This window comes from Malania oleifera, chromosome 2, assembly GCF_029873635.1.
Source record: "Malania oleifera isolate guangnan ecotype guangnan chromosome 2, ASM2987363v1, whole genome shotgun sequence".
Lineage (NCBI taxonomy): Eukaryota > Viridiplantae > Streptophyta > Magnoliopsida > Santalales > Ximeniaceae > Malania > Malania oleifera.
The window spans coordinates 22,173,968-22,194,738 of NC_080418.1; the positions used below are offsets into that span (position 1 = coordinate 22,173,968).

Genomic DNA, 20,771 nt, shown 5'->3' on the forward strand with positions numbered 1-20,771 from the left:
CCAGTGCTTAAATCCACAGGGCATATGCTTTTGGATTTGACTGAGATTTGGTTTTAGGGCCACCAAATGATGCTGCATGCAATGTTAATTGCACACTGGACAACTGTGGTTAAGATACCCTTTCTTTTGTTTCAAAGAACATCAAAATTATGCGAACTTTTCAGCTTAATCATGCCCTTAAAACGACACTGCTCTTGTCCATCAGGCCAAAAGGTTGATGTTTGTGGGAACCAAATGCAATCAAAGTGCACAAACAAGAACAAAATAACATCATTTCATAAACTAAAGAAATGCATATTTATCATACTGAAAATCATTTTCCTACTATTCTATCAAAAAAAATCATTTTCCTATTATAGTACAAAACAGGCTTCATGAAAGAGGGCAAATGGTGGAAAGGAAAAGGCCCTCCTGTCTTGAACAAAGGATATCAGCACAAGGTTGGGTTTGGATCCAGCTGTAGAATGTTGCATGCATATAATTCAAATGAGAAAAACCATAAGCTAAACAAAGCACTTCGAAAACTACAATAAAAATTGCGAAGAAAACTTAGAAATATGAATGCGGAAAGAAAATACAACAAAAAGCAGTAGTCAGATGGCCCTACTTTTTCAAGTATTTGTTTTATAATAATCAGCGGAAATTTCTAGAATTGAACAATTGACAGGATGCCCATGGCATCATTGTTGCTAAGATGAGGACAAGAAAATATACCTTTTGCAATACCATCTTGAATTCTAGCAGCTCGTTATACGTCTGGCGTAGTTTCTCACTATTAGAATTCATTTCGATGAGTTCATGCTCATGCTCAGCAAGTTGTATCTGATATCAAGATAAGTCAAACAACTAAACCACATAAGATTCTGGATCAAATTTGTGCTTTTCATAAAGATGAGAATGAAATTTCCATTTGCTTTCAATGACAGCAGTTGCAGCATTATATTATCATTGGCACCAGAAAAATCAAAGACTAGCAAGGTCAATAGAAGAGGAATAAAGATAAATGGACCTCTAGTTCCTCCAACTCAACATCTGGTTCCATCACAGGGCGAGCAGATGATAGTAGACCAGCTTTAGTGATTTGATCTTTGAAAAATCGTAACTTTCTTGACATCTCTCCACATCTTTTTACCTGCGAAATATCTATCAAAAATTACAACAACTGCAACAAATAGTAACTGCAGTATCACCCATTCAAATGTGAGAAGTTGAGAGAGAGAGAGAGTATTTAGATTACCATAAATACTCTAATATATGTAGAGTGATAATGGAAGGTTCAAAGGATTAAGCATTTATAATTCAATTGGTACAGATTTCACAGAAACAGGAGATGGAAGTCTTCTGCTTCCAGTAGGATAAAATAAAAGGCAGCTGCCAATTATTTTCTGTCGGGAAATGGGAAAGACACACGAAAAATGTCCAAATAAATTAAATCAAGTAACCAAGTGGTGCACTATCCATTACACATGTTGAATTAATAGATATCAACAAAACGGGTGTAAAGAAAACTAGTGAACTTCTCACATCCACTTTACTGGGGAAAACTTGTAGTGGTGGCCATAATCATACAAGCAAAATTGCAAAACACATTCTCGTTTAGAATATTGCTTGTTAATTTGATAAGCTAGATCCAGTAATAAGATAAAATAAGTAGATTCATTTATTCAACTAATTATTACTAGGAGAAGGACAACTTCACTCGCTTCTGTGGTGGAAATCAAAAGCGGATAGGGGAACAAGCAATATGAGTATACAATGTACAACAAAAAATATTATTAGTGTACCACTCACTTTGTATGAAACGTGGTAAAATGAGTATATTTTTCTAAATTCAAACACAAATTGAATGATTTTTTAGAATAATATACAAAAATATCGCAAGAAGAAAACTAGAGCCTTGATAATTTGCATTTTTCTGAATCATTTAACTGGGAGAAAGTTCTGAACCTTCAGTATGCGGAAGCAGTCTAATCAGTAGTACCTGATTAACAAATGTTCGCTGGAATGGGCTTTTATCAGCATTTAACTGCCAAAAAAGAAAAAATGCATTGCCATAAGAACATTTGATTTATAGTTAAAACTTCACATGATAGTTACATTTTTTTCATCTGAATTATACAAATAGAATTCCTTTAATTTCAGGAAAAATACTAGGGTGAAATATATTATAAGTCATGTATAATTGAAGCTACAACCAGGTATAGAAGCAACAAAAGCTCCCAAAAGACAAATCGTACATATGAAATTCAAAATGCTAAGACAATCTGCATTTTTCCCATCCAGAGATTTCAAAATGAAACTCTCTATATAGGAAAATAATGATTAAAGAAACCCTGGGTCCCTGACAATAAAGCGGGCAGGGCATTTCAATAAACATGCATTATACAAAGGGATTCTCCATAGAACTGCACTGCACTTCACAAGCATGAACTCATCGTGCTCATTTCATTCTTCCAGACTGAATTGCACAGAAGATAGCAAAGAATCCAAAAGGCTAAAAAATAGATTGCTTGCAAATAATATAACATAAGAGGAGACAACCCAACTATGGGCAATAGACAAGCAACATAAAATCATAAAGCATAATGTGATGATCAGAGATATTTTCGTCAGATATACATATCAGTGTTGCTAGGTAAATTGTTCTGCATTTTGGAAGATGAAATCATTTAAACTTCAAGTACAAAAACCATCAAGATCAAATTTAACTAAAGGGCTAAGCCATGTTCATATATAGATCTTTAATTACAATAGTAGAACTCTTTGAAATTTGAAAAACCTGGAGGTCGATTTTCAATGGCATATGGGATAGACAAGTATTCAACACAAAACCATGCATAGGTAATGGGATATACCAACTCTCATAACAATATAGTACCAAAACAACAACAAAATCAAGATGAATGATAAGTTAACGACAGAATGGAAGTTGAAACTCCCAACAATCCAAGGCAAGTCAGTAAGGTGGCGTTTGGTAATTATGAATCAAATCTTGGAATCAAAATGGGAATGGCTGATTCAGATTCTTAACATTTGGTTTGCATTAATCATTCCAAGCAGGAATCAAAGTAGTATCCAGTTCGTCACTGGAATCAGAATTTGAGATTCCATTCATGCATGAAAAGAAAAGGCATTGAAAATGAATTGCAGGCCTGGAGAGGATAAAATAGCAGAACAAGAGAAAAGAATTAATTGAGAAATGCAAGGGCCTTTGAAGGCATAGAAAATCCTCTGGAAAAGCTGAGAGGGAAGTGGTTTCCTGTTTTGCACTTGTGTTCAACAGGAGGTTCTTTTGCATAAAACACTGATTCTTTTGTACATTTGGAACATGTCCTTTCTACGATGACTAATAGGCTTTAGCTAGTTTTTCTTTGACTTTTGTACTTGCACAGCTCCCCCTCAGGGTCCTCTCAATGTAATTCTGACACTTATTAGAAAAAGTCAAAGCATCTCAACAGGTCCATTATAGATTAGATGACAAACATCAACCGCAAAGTGCTAAGTAGAAGTTCTATAGAATCTAAGATTAAGAAATTTAGGGTTAACAAAAAATATTTCACATAAATTCTGCCTTATTTTCCAAAAAATTAGGAGAGGAAAAACTATAAATGACCAAAGATCATGACATTATCTGGCATTAGCTGCCCAATGAAGCTTTCAACCCAAGCTGTGAGAGATGCAAGTGAGAAGTTACCCTACATATATTAGATAATAGTTTATTAACATTTTGTTCATTCACCCCGGAAAAATATATATATATTAAGATCTGGCAAAAATATTTCAGACATCTCATTTTGCAGCAAACAAGTAATCAAACAACTGATTGGATCCTTCCCAGGATGCTGACTTTAGTATTTTTAACACTTTATTTGTGGTATGGCAATGTGCATGTGTGTGCATGTACTTTGCTCAAAACAAGAATACTGCAAATGGCAAAACCAATCATGCTAAGTCAAATATTTTATAAATCCAGGAGCAGGACATCAAAGTTTGATAACATATCATACAGAGATATCGACAACTGCCCCCACCCCAAACAACACAATAACAAAAATCATTCATCAAACCGCTGACAAACACTCCTCAACAAAACTAGATAGTTAAAACTGCTAAAAAAATGATTAAAAAAAATACAAGTACAAACATCAATATTTAGAGGAAGCCAATGTGCCCACGATCAATACAAAAGGAAGAGACACACAATTTAAATTCATGGCAGCCCAGATCATGTCAGAACAACAACAGGTAATCCACGGTAGAAATCACAGATGCCAAATTCAGAATTGCAAAGAGGGACAGGCATCAAAGGCCCTGAGATAATCTAATGCTGTTCATATTGGCATTTTTTATTCTTTTCTTAATAAGAAAAGAAGATTATTTCATTAGAAGAGAAAGAATATACAGTAAGGAGAATAAGAAGTCCTCCTATTCAAAAAGCAAAAAAGAAAAAAAACAATAAAAAAAACAATGCTTTCCAATGCCGCTGGATAAAAACCTACTCCCTTAAACAACCAGTGGCAAAACACCAAAGCCAGGTGAAATAATGAATCCTATCCCATAGCAGAGAAGAAGTCAACATTTTCCCCATAAATATGCAGGCATTTCCTTTTCTGATCAAATTCACCACAACACTGCGAAAACTAAACATCTCCACAATGCAGAGGCATTTTTACTCCTACCAAACCCAGAAAACAATGTGGCCAACAAATACTCCACTTACTTCCTCCTTGTAACTTCTTTCCCTATTAAGTAATTTTATACAAATCCTCCATGGAATCCAGAAAAACCCAACATTCTCCCAATAAACCAAAAAACTTATTCCAATTTTTTCAAGCAAAATCACACCGCAAAAACAGATGAGATGGTGATTGTGATATGTGAACTATCAAAACATAAAGAACACACACCAAGAGAAGGTGTTTTTGAGGGTATCCTACTCTGCAACAGATTGTTGGTGTCAACTCTGTTAAGAACAACCACCAAATAAAAGCCTTGATTTTAGAGGGAACTTTGGCCTTCCAAATGCTTTTAGGGAAGGGAAAGGACATATTAGAACTAATCAAAAGATCAAAAACGGATTCAGAAGAAAAAACCCCCAAAGAATTCAAAGGCCAAGAATGACTATCCCTCCTAAAGAAAAGAAGACAATTCTCCAATGACAATTACAAAGAAGAGAGCTCCTCCGCCTCCCTATCATTCAGATTTCTGTAAAAATGGAAATCCCAAGAAGAAACAACCATCAGATTCAATAAAGAAGAAGCAACATCATAATACGCCGAAGACAAACAATAAAGATGAAAAGAAGAATGAACGATTCAGTATTACCCACCCAAATATCTTCCCAAAAACAAATTCGAGAACCTATACATAGAACAAATTTAGCATAGGGAATGAAGAAAGGGAAACTTTGAGAAATCAACCTCCAAGGGCACTCCGAAGAACATTTAATTCCCGAGTTAGCAACTTTGCAGCCACCCATTCACATGCAAGCCAAATTTGCTTTCAATGACTTTGTGCCAAAGAGAGTCTCCTCTAAGGGGAGCTGCCATAACCATTTAGCCACGAGCAGTGTGTTTAGACCCCAACTTACCAAGACCCAAAACCCCATCCAACTTAGACCTACACACAATCTCCCAAATAACAAAATGGTCCCTCTTCTCCCCTCCCCCAAACCAACGGAAATCTCTCATAATTTTCTCAAGTTTACTAGCTACCGCCCAAAAGAATTATAATTATGGACAACTAATAAAAAGTGATACTAGGAAAACGAGAGAACAGTACGATCCCCCAGAGAAAGTAACGCACCTTTCTACCCATCTAAATACTTCAACACCCTCTGCACAACTGGATTCCAAAACCCACCAACCTAGGATCCTCAGATTATTACACAACGGGATCCCCAAACAAGGGCCAACCCCGAATAGCACAACCAGATAATAATGCCAACAATCAAGATCTACTAGAGCTCAGATTATTAGCATCAACCACCAAACCCACTCAAAAAATTTGAAGGAGAGTAAGAACATTCAAGAAGAATCTCTATGATCACCTAAGAAAAAACATAGTGTCATCAAAAAACTAACTGAATGTGAGAAACAACTACTCCTTCCAAGCCCTCCCATGAGGTTCTCATCAACCGCCCTATCCACCATTTTACTCAAAGCATCAACAACTAGCACAAAAAAGAATGGAGATAGCAGACCCCCTTCTCTGAAATCCCTCGACGCACTAAACCACTACCTAGGTTCACCATTCACAGTAGCACAAAAGAATGAACAAGCAACCACTCATTCAAGGCCACCACCTCTCTCCAAACCCCATTCTAACAAATATCTAATCCAAAAAGTTCTGACTAACCCAATCATAAGCTTTTTCAAAATAGAAAAAAGGAAGCCTAATGCACAAAGCTCTTGCATATGCGGCATCCGGGTAAGGGCGGACAACAATGGGTCTATAGTACACCATCTTAACTTGCATTGTTGCAAGAGGCTGTTTCCAAGCCTCAAATCTGTTACCTCCACGGCGACAACTTTACCATTGCGCCTAAACTTCCCTTCTAACATTTTTCAAAATCCAGTTTAAAAATAAACCCCTTCTCATATGAACATCATCTCCTACATTACTAGCCACCAAATGCACCCACAATCTGCCTCATGGTTTTAAATCGCGGTAGTAGGTAGCGTAACGTAACGATAACGGGTGTAACGGGAAGCGGGAGTAACGGATGTTACATAACAGGAAGCCGGTGTAACGGCCGGGAATTTTTTAGAAGCACACACAACCTTGTGCATATTAGCGTACTTGCATGTTTTAAGCTTTTAACCATTCTTAGAAAGAGTTTTAGTGTATTTTGGATCCTTTAGCTCGAGTAACTAAGTATTTGGTAAGGGCAACAAGTTTACATTTGTTTTAAACCACCATTGAAAGAAAATTACGTGTGTGTGTATTTATGCTTCTTATTGTTCTTATCTCTGATAAATTCTTATGTGTGCTAAATTAATTAATAAAACAAAATACATTATAAACTCCATTAATCTATTAGACACATAAGACATATGAATAATATAAATATAAAATAGCTAGAAAATAAAGGTTGAAGTTAAAAAATATAGAACATAAATATCACATTACTAATATTATCAAAAAAAAAAAATATTTTCCTGACAAGTTAGTATTTTGATATTGTTATTAATGCATCTATTGTGAGTATTTAAAGAAATAGTCAATTTTGTATCAATGTCATCCTCATTATAATCTTTTCCCCCTCTTGCCACTTGGTATATAGAGAGATATATGAAAGAGAGAAAAAGTGAGAAGAAAAAGTTAAAAATAAAATATTTTTTTTGGTGTAACAGTCCTGTAGCGGTTACAAAACAGTCGTAGCGGCCTTTACGTAACGGTCATGGTCCGTAATGGCCGCTACAGCCATGATTTTTCTTCCCACCTATTTTGCGGTGTGTAATGGTATTGGTAACTCAAAAAACTGTTACGTAACGGCCGCGGCCTTATTTAAAACCATGGATCTGCCTACCCCCCCACAAAAGCACTTTTGAGCTCGAGAATTTGCACTTTAGCAACAATCTCAAACACGCTAGTCACTAAGATAATAGGCCAAAAATCAGCAACCTAAATAGACCTACTCTTCTTAGGCACCAAAGGAAGGAAAGTGGAATTAATACTCTTATTCAAGACAACATTCCAGTAAAACACATTAAAGAACTACACAAATCCGCCCTAATCAGATCCAAACAGTCTTCAAAGAAATCCACAAAAAACCATCAAGAAACGGAGCCTTATCCCCCTCTATCCCAAAAAGAGTTGCCCTCTCTTCCTCCTCCTCAAAAGGTATTTCCAGCCAAATCACTTGGTCTCTAGAAATGGGGTTCCCATCCAAGCCCTCGATTCCCTAATCAAGTTTATTATCATCTTCCCACTAGCCAATCTAAGGAAAATTTTTAAATTACAATCTCCATCTCTCAGCCATTTAAACTTTGTAGTTAAGTTCAGAATTTAGGCTTATTAGTTGGGCATTTTTTATAGTTCAGCTCATTATTTTTAATTTCATTTGTATTTGACACGTGAGTATTTATAATCAGTTGATTTATACTCATTATATAAAGTGGTGTCCAGATCCACTTGAGTTCCTACTATTGACAACTTAAGTGACATGGCCCATCAAATAGAATCACCATACACTAGAGGAAACGATGGCTAAGATCATCATTGTTCCTTTTGTATTCCAGCTTTCATCCATGAACCACTAGAGGAAATTATGGCCAAGATCATCAGTGTTCCTTTTCTGTATTCCAGCTTTCATCCTTGAACCAATACGTATGTGAATTTGAAGAGCCATAACAATTACTTATTTTCATTTTCATATTTTTATAACCATGTCTACTTTCCACCCAATTCTAGCTATCCTACCACCAATCCTCCAGTTTCAATCATTTTAATTGTTTTATAGTAATTTTCTAGAAATCCTTACTCCTTTATGCCTGAGAACAATTAGACTTGCTTCAATTCCCATGAGCTCATGCTTGATTTTTTTCTTTTAAATTTTGTAATTTGGTCAACACGTCACATGGTATGTTTATGGACAGTAATTGGTTACTTCCTTAGTTTCTTATGATCAGATTAAGATTCCACAATCAGTCTATTGCCTTCAAAATATACTCAGAACCTTAGACAGGATGAAATGGAGCTACTTTCTGTCATTCTACTGCGTGGGAATTGCTTGCATGCTAATTTGGGTATTCACTCTATCAATAACTGAGCCAAATCTGGTGTATGATAAGGGGTTTTCCTTTTCCATCGATTCCAACATATTGGATCAAAAACAATTCCAAAATGAGGTATTCAACTGCAGGCATGAATCGGAAAACAAATTTTTATTGGTTCTACACTCTTATATTTTTTGGAGATTCAATATGATTACTATTCTCAAAAAAGACACCACGTGATGCTACTTTACTTTGTGTTATTCTACTGTTTGGGCCGCTTGCATGCTAAATTGAATTTGGGGTTAATATCATTGTAATTCTCAAAACCAAAAAAAAAAATGAGGATGATTTAGTTAAAAATCATTTTCTAATTCACAGAAATCTAGAGGATGATTTAGGTAACCTAGGGCCGCATTCTAATCATGTTCATGGAAGCAATTTGAATGGGAATGTAAGCCAGAAAACATTAATGGTGAAATGTAGCATTTCATAATTTGACCTCAATCCTATCATGCATAAAATAAGAAGCAAAATAGATTAGAAACTAATTTCCATTTCCATTTTGACACTTTTGAAGATGGACCACATAAACAAGTTTGGCAACACATGCTTTGATTCCCAAAACTTCGTTTTTATGAAAATGCTTTTCACATTATGGAAATCAAAACATGTGTTACAAAACATGTTTTGTGTGATATAAAAAAAAAAAAAGTGAAAATGGAAAGAAAACAAAAACAAAGTAACACAATAATCCCAAACAATAAATTTGCAACTAAGCCAAGTTGGATTAAATTGAAATCTGGACCAAACCCAACAAGAAGAGCTAGATTTTTTGCTCGTGACCCAACAAACCCAAGCTACCAATTCAAGCTTCAATAGCTTAACCAGCTCAACCCAAGTAGATGTAAGTTATGATCACGCAGTTGTTTGGATTATGAGACATGGTTTTAAATAGAAGTCATGTTGTTTGGACTATTGAGTCATGAGAGTTCAGCAAATACAGCTAGTTATAAATTGATGTCACATTGTCAACAAAGCAACAACGATTGGTCCATTTCAATTGCGATGGGGATTCTCCATTGTAAATTTTTTTGGAACATTATGGCAACAACTGCAGTTGTTCTTAATTTTACCATTAATTAGCCATCTACACCTTCCTAGTCCTGCTCCTGCATAATGGATTCTCAGAGAAAATTTAAACAATCTTCTAGCATCAATGTGTAAATTTTTTATGTCATACCCTGAAAATTTTAATTACTCTACCTTCATAAAATCCACTTCTCATTACCATAAAGCTCTACTCCAAATGTAATGGACAGACATTTTTTTCACATTTTTATCTGAGCTGGGGTAAGTCACAGCACATGCACACCAAAGGTCACATTGAGTTGTCCAGATGATGCTACTGGATTAAGAATTATCAATCTGAGTTTCAGTGCTTAGTCCCTAAATTATGGTTAGGATTGAGTCAGGATTACAATCATGCATCATAAGCATACTAAGCACGCTTGAGTCAAATAAAAACCAAGTAATGTCAAGCTCAAGCTAGTTGAAGAATATTAATAGACAATAGCAATACCTATATTAAAGGCAATCCTAATAGACAATAGCAATACCTATATTAAAGGCAATCCCACGCGAGGAATTATGAGTTGACAAGTTATCAAGTCACTCCATTCCACAGCATTTATAATCCAAATACTAATTACAATACCATTTTGTTCGCCAAAACACACACTTACAATCCATAAAAACTTATAGCATAACACTCTGATCAGCCTCTCTTTTTCACTACACTGACCGGAGCATGATGGAATTGAAACAAATGAAACTCGTCCATACATCTCCATAGTATTGCAACACAGTTTCCTCAACTTACTATTGTCACAAGATCCAATCGTATGCAGAGTCCCAAGTAGAAAAGTGGTAAAGATACAAAATTTGAGATAAGGCGAACCGGGATCCAAAAATATTAAATTGACCCCAATGAAAGCATGCAAGATCACAACCCCCGAATAATCCCATATCAAGAACGCCACCTTTGATCACTGAGGAAAAAAAAAAAAGGCAAGGAAAAAGATACTTTTAAAAATAATCTCAAATCCCCGATCTTCTACTCTGGGAAACGAGGGAAAAACAATAACCCCCACTAGACTGAGCTTGATGCAACCTATCTGAATGAGTCTGTCCGAACCAGTCAACAGACGTAAAAATTTCCATTTTCAGCAAAACCACACAAAAAGTTAAGACTCTAAATTTCTATTTCCTTTCCTGCGTTCTCCTCCGAATCAAAGCAATCAATGATCAAAAAACAACAAAAGAAGATATATATGCAGATCTGAGTAAAAACATACGTCTCGGAATTGGAGAAGACCCAGTTGGCCGAGATAGGAGATGGCTCGGTGAGCGGACTCGACGGGGATTATAAGTTGAACGAAGGTCATCTTCTCGGAGCGCATCAGATCCATCGCCGGCAAGTTGTCTATGAATTCCATTTTCCATCAACCGTTTGCACCGACGAATCAATGCTTCAGATCTAAGCGCGCGCGCGCGCAGAGACGCACACTCTCTCCCTCTGTCTTCTCTCTCTCTCGCTCTCTCTTCCTCTGTGTGTGCGGGTTTGGTGTAATGGTGTGTGAATTGTGAGTGAAGATGGGCTTGGTTTCAGTTTTTCTTGGCAACTGCCATTGGAATCGGGAAATTCGCGTCCATTTTTTCTACTAAGCTGGAAAGGGTGAGGAAAAGGCTACCGAGGAGAATTCTGAAAAAGAAAAAAAAATTAAAGAAAATAATAATAAGTGAAAGTAAACTGGGGATGATAGGGTGGGAAAGTTACGGTCCTTCTACGGCACATCGTAAGATTTCTACTTCCGGGACCCACTACCTTTTTGCCCATGACCGCGAGAAATTCTGAAATTCCCACGTCAAAATCCACGTGTCAAAAAATCCTTTGCATGAACAGCCCCCAAAAAAAAGAAGGAAAATCCCAAAGACTTTTCTAAAAATGATAAAATGTTATGAAAAATATGATTATGGAAAAAATGGATGTATTCATCTTTCACTACTATGATTTTCACCCCAATAAATAATGTTATCAATATTGTCCTATGAAACGGGCACCCTACTCCTTACATTTGGAACATATGTTTTTGGAGTTTTTTCCCGTTTTAACTTTTTTTTAAAAAAAATATATTAAATAATACCTCATTCTGGGAAGTATTTCCCAGAATGACTCTGACTTAATCTCGCTACTCCAAGTAGTGATTTTTAACCAAATCTCGCTACTCCAAGTAGCGAGTTTTACTCTTTCAAAAAGGGCTCGTGGTGACGCGTGGCAATTCTCGCTACTCCAAGTAGCGAGATTTAATTGGGAGAAGTAACACTCTGGCAGCCACGTTTCGACGCGTGTATGTGATGACCCAAAAATATATATATATATATGATTAAAGTACAATAATAATAAAATAATAAAAATGGTCATTAAGTTAATATCAATACAGAAGTGTTTTTCTGTAGGATCCTTGATTCCATGTTTGATGTCTAAGAAATACCTTGTCTAAAAGAGTGCTCAGAGACCATTGCGGCTCAGTCGCTCCCTGGAGGTCGGCCTGGTCAAAATGGAATTTCATAGGATAAACAGGATAGACACTGTTTGTATACGTAAATAAGTATATATACATAAAATAGTGTTTTGACAAACATAATTTGTAGAAATACATAATAAGATAATAATAATATAGGTATCCTATACGGGGACCATAAGACTGTGTAGGGCCACATGAGTCCCGAAACCGTATGGAGGTTTACACGAGTCTCGAAATTTTGTAGGGTTCATAAAATTGTATGAGGATTATTGGAGTTACGTACGATCCATTTGGGTCTCGAAGTTGTGTGGGACCCACAAGACCATGTAGGGCCCACATGAGTTTTTAAAATTTAAATTTAATTATTGTTAAAAAATAAAATAAAATAAAATAAAATAAAATAAATACTAAAAGTAGTTTAAAATTAATAACAATGATAATAATAATAATGATAATAATGATTAAGAAAAATAATAAAATAATTAGTTAGGTAATGGATTAATTAATTAGGTAAGTAATTAATTAAAAATTTATTTAGTGAGAATGGTGGCAAGTACTCCCAAATGGCCTCCACTCAAGTTTAAAATTAATAACAATGATAATCATAATGATAATAATGATTAAGAAAAATAATAAAATAATAAAATAATTAGTTAGGTAATGGATTAATTAATTAGGTAAGTAATTAATTAAAAATTTATTTAGTGGGAATGGTGGCTAGCACTCCCAAATAGCCTCCACTCAACCCATACCTTGCCCATTCTTTAATTTTTTTAAAAAAAAATTATAATTTCACCCATCTCTCATACTTTCATAAATTTCATTTATTCCCCAAAATTTTCCTATAAATAGGGAGCTCTCAACCTTCATTTTTCACAACAATTTTCCAAAGAAGATAAGAAGTAGTGAGTAAAAGAATTTGTGGTGGAGAGAGAATTTTTGAATAAGTTCTCACTCACCCACTCTTTCCGATCTCATTTTTTTAAAGATAGTTATTGTGTTCGTAGCACGCGGTAAAAGAAGAAGGTAAGTAAATTTGATTATGTTAGTATTTTTATTCAAAATTTATACCCGAGTTATTTGCAAGTAAATTTTGATTATGTTAGTTTTCTTTTATTTAAAATTCATACCCGAGTTTATTTTATGAGTAAATTTCAATTATGTTAATTAGTTCCACAAAATTTTCATGAGTTTATTTTTACGCTTATTTAATTATACCAGTTCTATCTTTAATATACTTGCATCTATTTTTGGGTTAAGAAATGTTCTAATCCCCTCAGGTAAATCTTCAACATTTATTTCTATTCAAAAATAAAATTATATATATTTTTAACATAAAAATTGTGTGGCATGAGTTTATTTTTACTTTACATTTTTTTATAAAAATATAAGTAAAGATGAGATTTTCATAATATTATTTTAAATTGCATAAATTATAATAAGATGATTTTAAAACCCCTTATGGCAACGAAAGTTCAAAATTACAGATGCTCGGTACCGCAACTTAAAGTTTATACGGATCAGAGTGCACCCACACTGTTTACAGAGTGGTTATTTATGTTAGTGGATTTCTCCTGAGTGCATACCTGGTTCCGGACCAGGACTTAATAAGGAAAATCTCACTTAAAGTTTACGTACGTTGATTTAGTTTGGTCGGCCAGCCAGCTAAGTCCAGTCTTCGGACCGCACAACCCAGTCATGGGGGTAAACATGACTTACGGCAAACAGGCCTAAGGGTGGTTTTTATAATATATGTTTATACATATTTAATTATGAGTACAAGTTACTGATGATTTGAAGGAAAAGTATAAGTTTACGTGAAAATGATCATTCTGGTGCTTAAATGACGATCTAAGGAAAACGTATAAGGAAAAGTATATGTATGTTTATCATTAAATATTTTTACAGTTTTAAAATTAAAAGTTTAATTTAGCAGTTATAATATATAATTATAAAAATTTACTGTTGAAATTTATGACCAAAGTTTTATGCAAAAATTTTTAAATTTATATTTATTCTAAAAGTAGTATTGAAGTTATAGTATTAAATATTGTTTTACAAAATTCTTTAGAAGCTCATTTTAGCCACACACTAATAATAATCTTATTTACTTACTGAGCGTCGTCTCACCCCAATTATATTTTTATTTCAGATAACTCTGAAGAGCATGTTGGAAATCAGGCTTAACAAGCATACGGGTGGGGATAGAAAATTAAAGATTGATTAGAAATATTAGTATGGTTTCAGATATTTATGTTTGTGTAATTTTTCTTCTTTTGAAATAAATGATTGTAATATGGATAATTAGCGCTCTAGTTTAATAACAAATTGAGTTTATTTTGCTTCCGCTGTAAATCAGTAGTAAAAAGTTAATATCCCAGACCCCTCGGGGTCGGGGTGTTACAGTGTAACTATCTGCGAACCACAATTTGACGCGTGTTAAATCTTGCTACTTGGAGTAGCGAGATTTTGTTGTGATAATTAATGCTCTGCTATCTCCTTTTGAATTACCTCCATCCGAATTTCGACGCGTGGCAAATCTCGCTACTCCAAGTAGCGAGATTTGCTTCAGAATAACCTCGCTAGTTCTTCCTCCTTTCTTGCGCGAACAGAGTGCCTGTTGCAGAGCCGAGCAGGTGACCGTTGAAGGAAGACAGCCGAGCAGGTGACCGTTGAAAGAAGATAGCCGAGCAGGTGACCGTTGCGGGCTTCATCACATTACAAGTTATATAAGGAGATGGGGTAAGTTATGTTTTCCATATTCAGTGTTTAGATTTTTATGTTATTTTTATTTCATCGAAAGCTTTGATAATCCGAGAGAGAATTTGTGATTTGTGTTAAAAGATTCGTGGACAAACACTACTCTTAAGGTTTGTATTTCATTGTTTTGGTATTTAAATTTAATTTTTTGCTGATAATATTTTATTTGTATTTTATTGTTTGGGTATTTGAATTTAATTTCTTGCTGATAATATTTTATTTTTTCCATTCAAATTGTTGTTCAATATTTATTTATTTATTTTGGATTGTTGTTTCATTGTAAAATACATTATCTTTCCTGCCCTAGAAATTTTTGAAGTTTCATCCACTCACAAATTTTGTTAAATTTCCTTATACTCTTTTGAATATAATTGTGCAATTATAATTAGATCATATGGTTTACTTTCAAAATGGGAAATTTTGTTATTCAATTCTTAAATTTTCTCGTACTGTTTTTAATATAATTGGGCACATCCACTAAAGTTGTGAACATAACATGTAAATTGTATGATTTTAATTGATGCTTTCAGTTAATGTGAGTGCACATTATAATTATAAATTGTATTGTCATATGTATAAGATCTTAGGATCTTATACCTTATTTTCCGAGTTATTAATAATTTTGTTGAAAATTTTAAAATAAAAAATTCCGACTCTTATATTAATGCTAAAGAACTAAAAAAAAAAAAAATGTGATATTTTTATAATGTACAAAAAAAGAATCTGAAAATTGAGAATTATTTTCTAAACATTGAACACATCCTTAGGCTTTTCTCTTCCCTTTATTTTTTTTCTTTTTTCCAGTTAATTTAGGGCTATTTGAAAAATTAAAATTTGACAATATGTTTGGTTAATATTTATGAAAATTAATATAACTTAAATTTTGTAATTAAAAAATATTTATGTATTATTTTTAAATCAATTGATATTTTAAATATATAATTAAAAAATAAAATTACAAAGAATATATAATAAAAATATTATAAAAATAAAAATACAATTTATTATAATTATTTTAATTAATTGTTGTACTATCCAAATTTATTTTATAATAAAATATTTTTTTTACATGACAATTGAAAAATTGTGAAAAATATTATATTATTGCTTTTATAATTTTATATATATATATATATATATATATCTTACTTTGAATTCTATTTAAATTTTGTTCATAAACAGTTAAAAATTGAAAATAAAAACTAAAAAATGACCACATAAAGAAACATATTTAGATAATATGTTTTCTTTTTCACTTTTCTAATCTTTAACTAAATAATTTAATTTTATTTTTAGATTTATGAATTAGTTCTTCAAGAAACTAATAAAAAAAAAATTAGGGCCAGCACAACACAATGATGCATATATATATATATATATATATATATATATATATATATTGTTGGATGCTACGTCTTCTCAATTTCAAAAGTTAACTCATAGGATAAATCTTTCCAAATACTTAATAATTGATTATTAGTACCTTTCACAATAATTCCAATAATCTCTCTCTCATACATGAGACTCCAATTTTAACCCATCTTGAGAAGAATGTTAAAACATGTTTTTGACACTAGTATTTGGGGTGAGATTTTTTCCATACTTATATATATATATATATATATATATATATATATATATATGTATGTGTGTGTGTAGGCTATGAAAAAAATGTTGCTTTGGGAATGTGTGTGTGTAGGCTATGAAAATGAAAGAAAATTTATTACCTCTTTGTCTGCCTACTCAAGAATCCAGCTATAATGTGACTTACTGTATGGACATCAATGAGTTCTCCCTCTCTTAGACTCAGATGATCATGTTTTGGTATTGTTTGATAAGTTCTATTTGAGTGAAGAGTTTTCTTAGTTCTCCAAGCTCATAGCCTAAATTTCTTTTGTATTTTGTTCACCAATACTCACAAGCCTACTACTTGGTTTCTAACAATCTACTCAATTCTAACTCACCCAAAATCACATACATAGAGGCAATGTTCACAGAATCACAGCTCTAGCTATGAAAGGTTATCTCACCCATCCTCTGTCATTAGTCCATCCTATGTAATAGAACAATGGCTTTAACCAATATATAAATAGAGGCAACTGCTACACTGCACAGAAAATGCCAAAAAAGAAAGGTGCTTGAATAGCTGACCATCATTAGAATCCTAAAGTAGCAGAAGACAATTCGTTGGATTACCTGAGTTATTTGGTGGGTGCAACAGTTCTAAAAAATGCGGTTCCCTAGGGATCAAATTAAAATAAAAAATTCCATGAAAAAAGCCCCATATGTATAAGATCCTAGGCTGGGGGGTGCCTGAGGAGGCCACAGTCGACAAAGCACCATAAAAGATCCAATGGTATAAGGGCGAAGCCGGCCTCGACTAGTCACCGTCGATGACGTTGACTGGGAACACTGTAGAGATGATAGCTAAAAGGTCACATTATTAGAGGAGAGTACTAATGAGTTTTTTTCTCCCCGAATTTATGTATTTTTCACCAATATATCGATATAAATGTAGTGTTCACATTTTAAAGCACTTGCCATAAGACAATCCCATTCCCATTTCATGAATCGGGATGTTATGCGTCCTAAGTAACATTTTTCCAAAAGATCCGTTCAACTCCTTTGAGTATGGCTATTTGGATTAGCAATGAATCCTCAAAAGGCTACTTAACAAAATTGAACTTCAAATTAAGTGGCAACCCAACACATAATGAGGCAGAGTACGAAGTACCATTTTGGAAAAATTACTCTTAAGAGCACCATTTCATAGTTCTTTGGATTCTAAGTTGAATTACAATTTTGGGAAAATCCGAAGTATATGTCATATGAGGAAAATCAATACATTTTCATGATGTTTATTCATAGACGCTGAATTCATCTATTTATTTTTTTCGTGGGAAAGTTAAGTCCAAACTCTAAGTTCATTCATTCATTAGAATTTGTATACATCTATTTGGTTTATAGTTATTAGTTATTTCGTCTCATTTACACATCACTTATACATACAATTTTGTGTTGCGTAGGTTTGTTTTATTTCCCGATCGCCGATCTAAATGGCAGGAAGCTCAAGCAGTGATCCAGTCACGGTATTTTTATATATAGGGGGGAACATAATAACCGCATTAGATGGTGTTAGGTATAGTAGTCAGCCAGTTCGACTTATTCGAATTGGCCGTAGGTGTAAATTAAGTAAATTATATACGAAGATATATAAATATTTGCATATCGATCCAGATCAATATGCATTGCGGGTGACCGCAAGATACCCTGCGCGAGAGTTATATAATACAGCGTTCTACGAGGCTGTTCCGATATCAGATGATTATGGGTTGCATATTGTATTGGACGCACACTGTGTCGATGAGACATATTTAACGATGCAATTGTATGTCGAGACTATTCCTCAAATGGGTGTAATTGTAGTTAGGCAACCAGATGAGCCCGCGGAGCAATTGGGTGAAGTCGGTGAAGACACCGAACAAACACATCAGGTCGATGTTGGTGGGGAGGTTCGTGCTATGTCCACGGTCGATTTTAATGAATATCCGGGATCGTCATTCCAGCTGTCGGAGTACGAAGCACTTGTTCCCACACGTTTCCGCAGGGAGGTTGCGAAGACGTCCCGAGTGCGGTACCAGCATCGTTGTTTGCCATTGCAAACGACGCATTGGACGAGGGCATGAACATTACGAATGATGTTCATATTGAAGACGAACACATGCACGAGCAGGAAATGGGTGAAGGGTTAAATGATGTTCCCGATTATGTGAACTTACCTCACCATGACACGGACGACGCAACGTTTGACGCACAATTCATCGGCGAGCTTCCGATGTACGGTCAAATTGACCTAGCTGCTGCAGATTTAACTGCGGTCGATGAGCTTCCCATACGCCTCACTTGTTGGGAAGAATCCTCTGAGTTGAGTAAGGGGATGCTCTTCAGTTCGAAGGATCAGCTGATCGCCGCAGTGCAAATATATCACGCTCGCACGCACCATGACTTCCATGTGGTGCGATCTACTCCTGAGTTGTGGGTTGCTAGGTGTAAGGACCACGATTGCGTGCCATGTATCGGATGATACACCGTTTTTTCGAAATCACCCAATATAGTGGTCCGCATACGTGTCTGAATGAACTTATATCGCAGGACCATAACCAAATCACGTCGTCCCTCATTGCTAGGGAGATAGTGAATATGATCAGGGGAGATGCGTTGACGTCGATCTCTACATTGAAGGAGTTCATTGATCATCGATTCGGGTATTCAATATCTTATAAAAAGGTTTGGTTGGGCAAACAAAAGGAAATAGCCCAAGTCTTCGGTGATTGGGAGAAATCGTATGAAACGTTACCGAAGTGGATGGAAGCGATGCGCGCGTACAATCCTGGGACTACAGTCAGGTGGAGGTCAACTCCGGTTCCAGGTAGCACTAACAGCGCAACCTTTGTATCTGTATTTTGGTCATTTGCAACATCTATTCAGGGTTTTCGTCACTGCCCTCCCGTTATATGTGTGAACGGGACACACTTGTACGGTAAGTACAAGGGCAAACTCCTTATTGCGACGTGCCCCGATGCAAATAGGCAAATATTTCCCCTTGCATTCGCTATTGTGCAAGAGGAAAGGCTTGACACATGGAATTGGTTTCTGTGTTCTCTGCATTTGATTACCAACAGGGACGACATTTGCCTCATATCAGATCGACATCCGGGGATTATCGATGCGGTGCAGCACAATCCTGATTGGCAACCACCACGTGTGCACCACCGATTTTGCCTTCGACATGTCGTCAGCAACTTTAATACGAAAGTGCGGAGTGTCAATATGAAGCGAATGGCTGAGCGAGCCGGAAGGGAGCATCAGGTGAGAAAATTTGACACCTGGATGGAGAGGATATTCGACAAGGGTGGAGAGCCAGCCAAGTCGTTCTTCGATCAGATCCCTCCTCATATGTGGACTCAGTGCCACGACGGTGGAAAGAGGTATGGAAACATGACCACCAATCTGGTCGAATGTTTCAACGCCGTCCTAAAAGGCGCACGTAGCCTTCCCATTACGGCTCTCGTGCAACTAACATTTTATCGCGTTGCACATTACTTTAATAATTGATGGGAGTCTACTCGTAACGCAATATCTGGAGGAAATACGTTAACTCCGCATATATTGCTAGCGATGGAAAGAAGGAAGCTGAAGGCGACCGGACAACGAGTCACGATGTTCAACCGGTCTAGGGGTACTTTTAGCATCACGACCGCGCAGCGGGGACCCCATAAAGGAAACAATGTCCAAACTTTGAGCATCCAGAGACGCGAATGCTCCTGCGGGAAGTGGCAATCTTTACACTATCCCTGCTCGCACCTTCTTGCAGCCTGTGCCGAGACACGACTAAATGCGAGCCAGTTTGTTGAGCCATATTGGAGCACTGCCGAACACTATGCAACATATGCTGCAGAATTTTATCCAATCATGCATGAGGCATATTGGCCAACTTGCTCGTTGCCAAACTTGCAGGCAAATCCTGCATACGCTAGACATCAAGGTCGGCCTAGGAGCTCACGTATACATAACGAGATGGATGCTCGGGAAGGTCGAAAACATATCACGTGTAGCATATGCCGTCAAGAAGGATATAACCGCACAAGACGTCCGAGAAGGACCCAACCTGGGGATGCAGCTGGACCTTCGCACTGACCTATAACTT

General features: G+C 35.5%; 1 protein-coding gene across 2 annotated transcripts in view; it reads right to left on the reverse strand.

Moving 5' to 3' along the window:
- LOC131149497 (V-type proton ATPase subunit a1) overlaps positions 1-11,513 on the reverse strand; it is a 31,600-nt gene extending 20,087 nt beyond the window's left edge. Inside the window, exons 1-4 of one of the 2 annotated variants that reach the window (XM_058099967.1) lie at positions 11,075-11,513; positions 1,982-2,026; positions 1,010-1,132; positions 715-822 (exon numbers count right to left, since the gene is read on the reverse strand). In XM_058099967.1, the coding sequence (XP_057955950.1) occupies positions 715-822; positions 1,010-1,132; positions 1,982-2,026; positions 11,075-11,215 (417 nt within the window). In that variant the 5' untranslated portion in view covers positions 11,216-11,513. The remainder of the gene's footprint in view (positions 1-714; positions 823-1,009; positions 1,133-1,981; positions 2,027-11,074) is intronic. The other variant, XM_058099968.1, reaches the window with a different exon arrangement.
- Between the last annotated feature and the right edge of the window lie 9,258 nt (positions 11,514-20,771).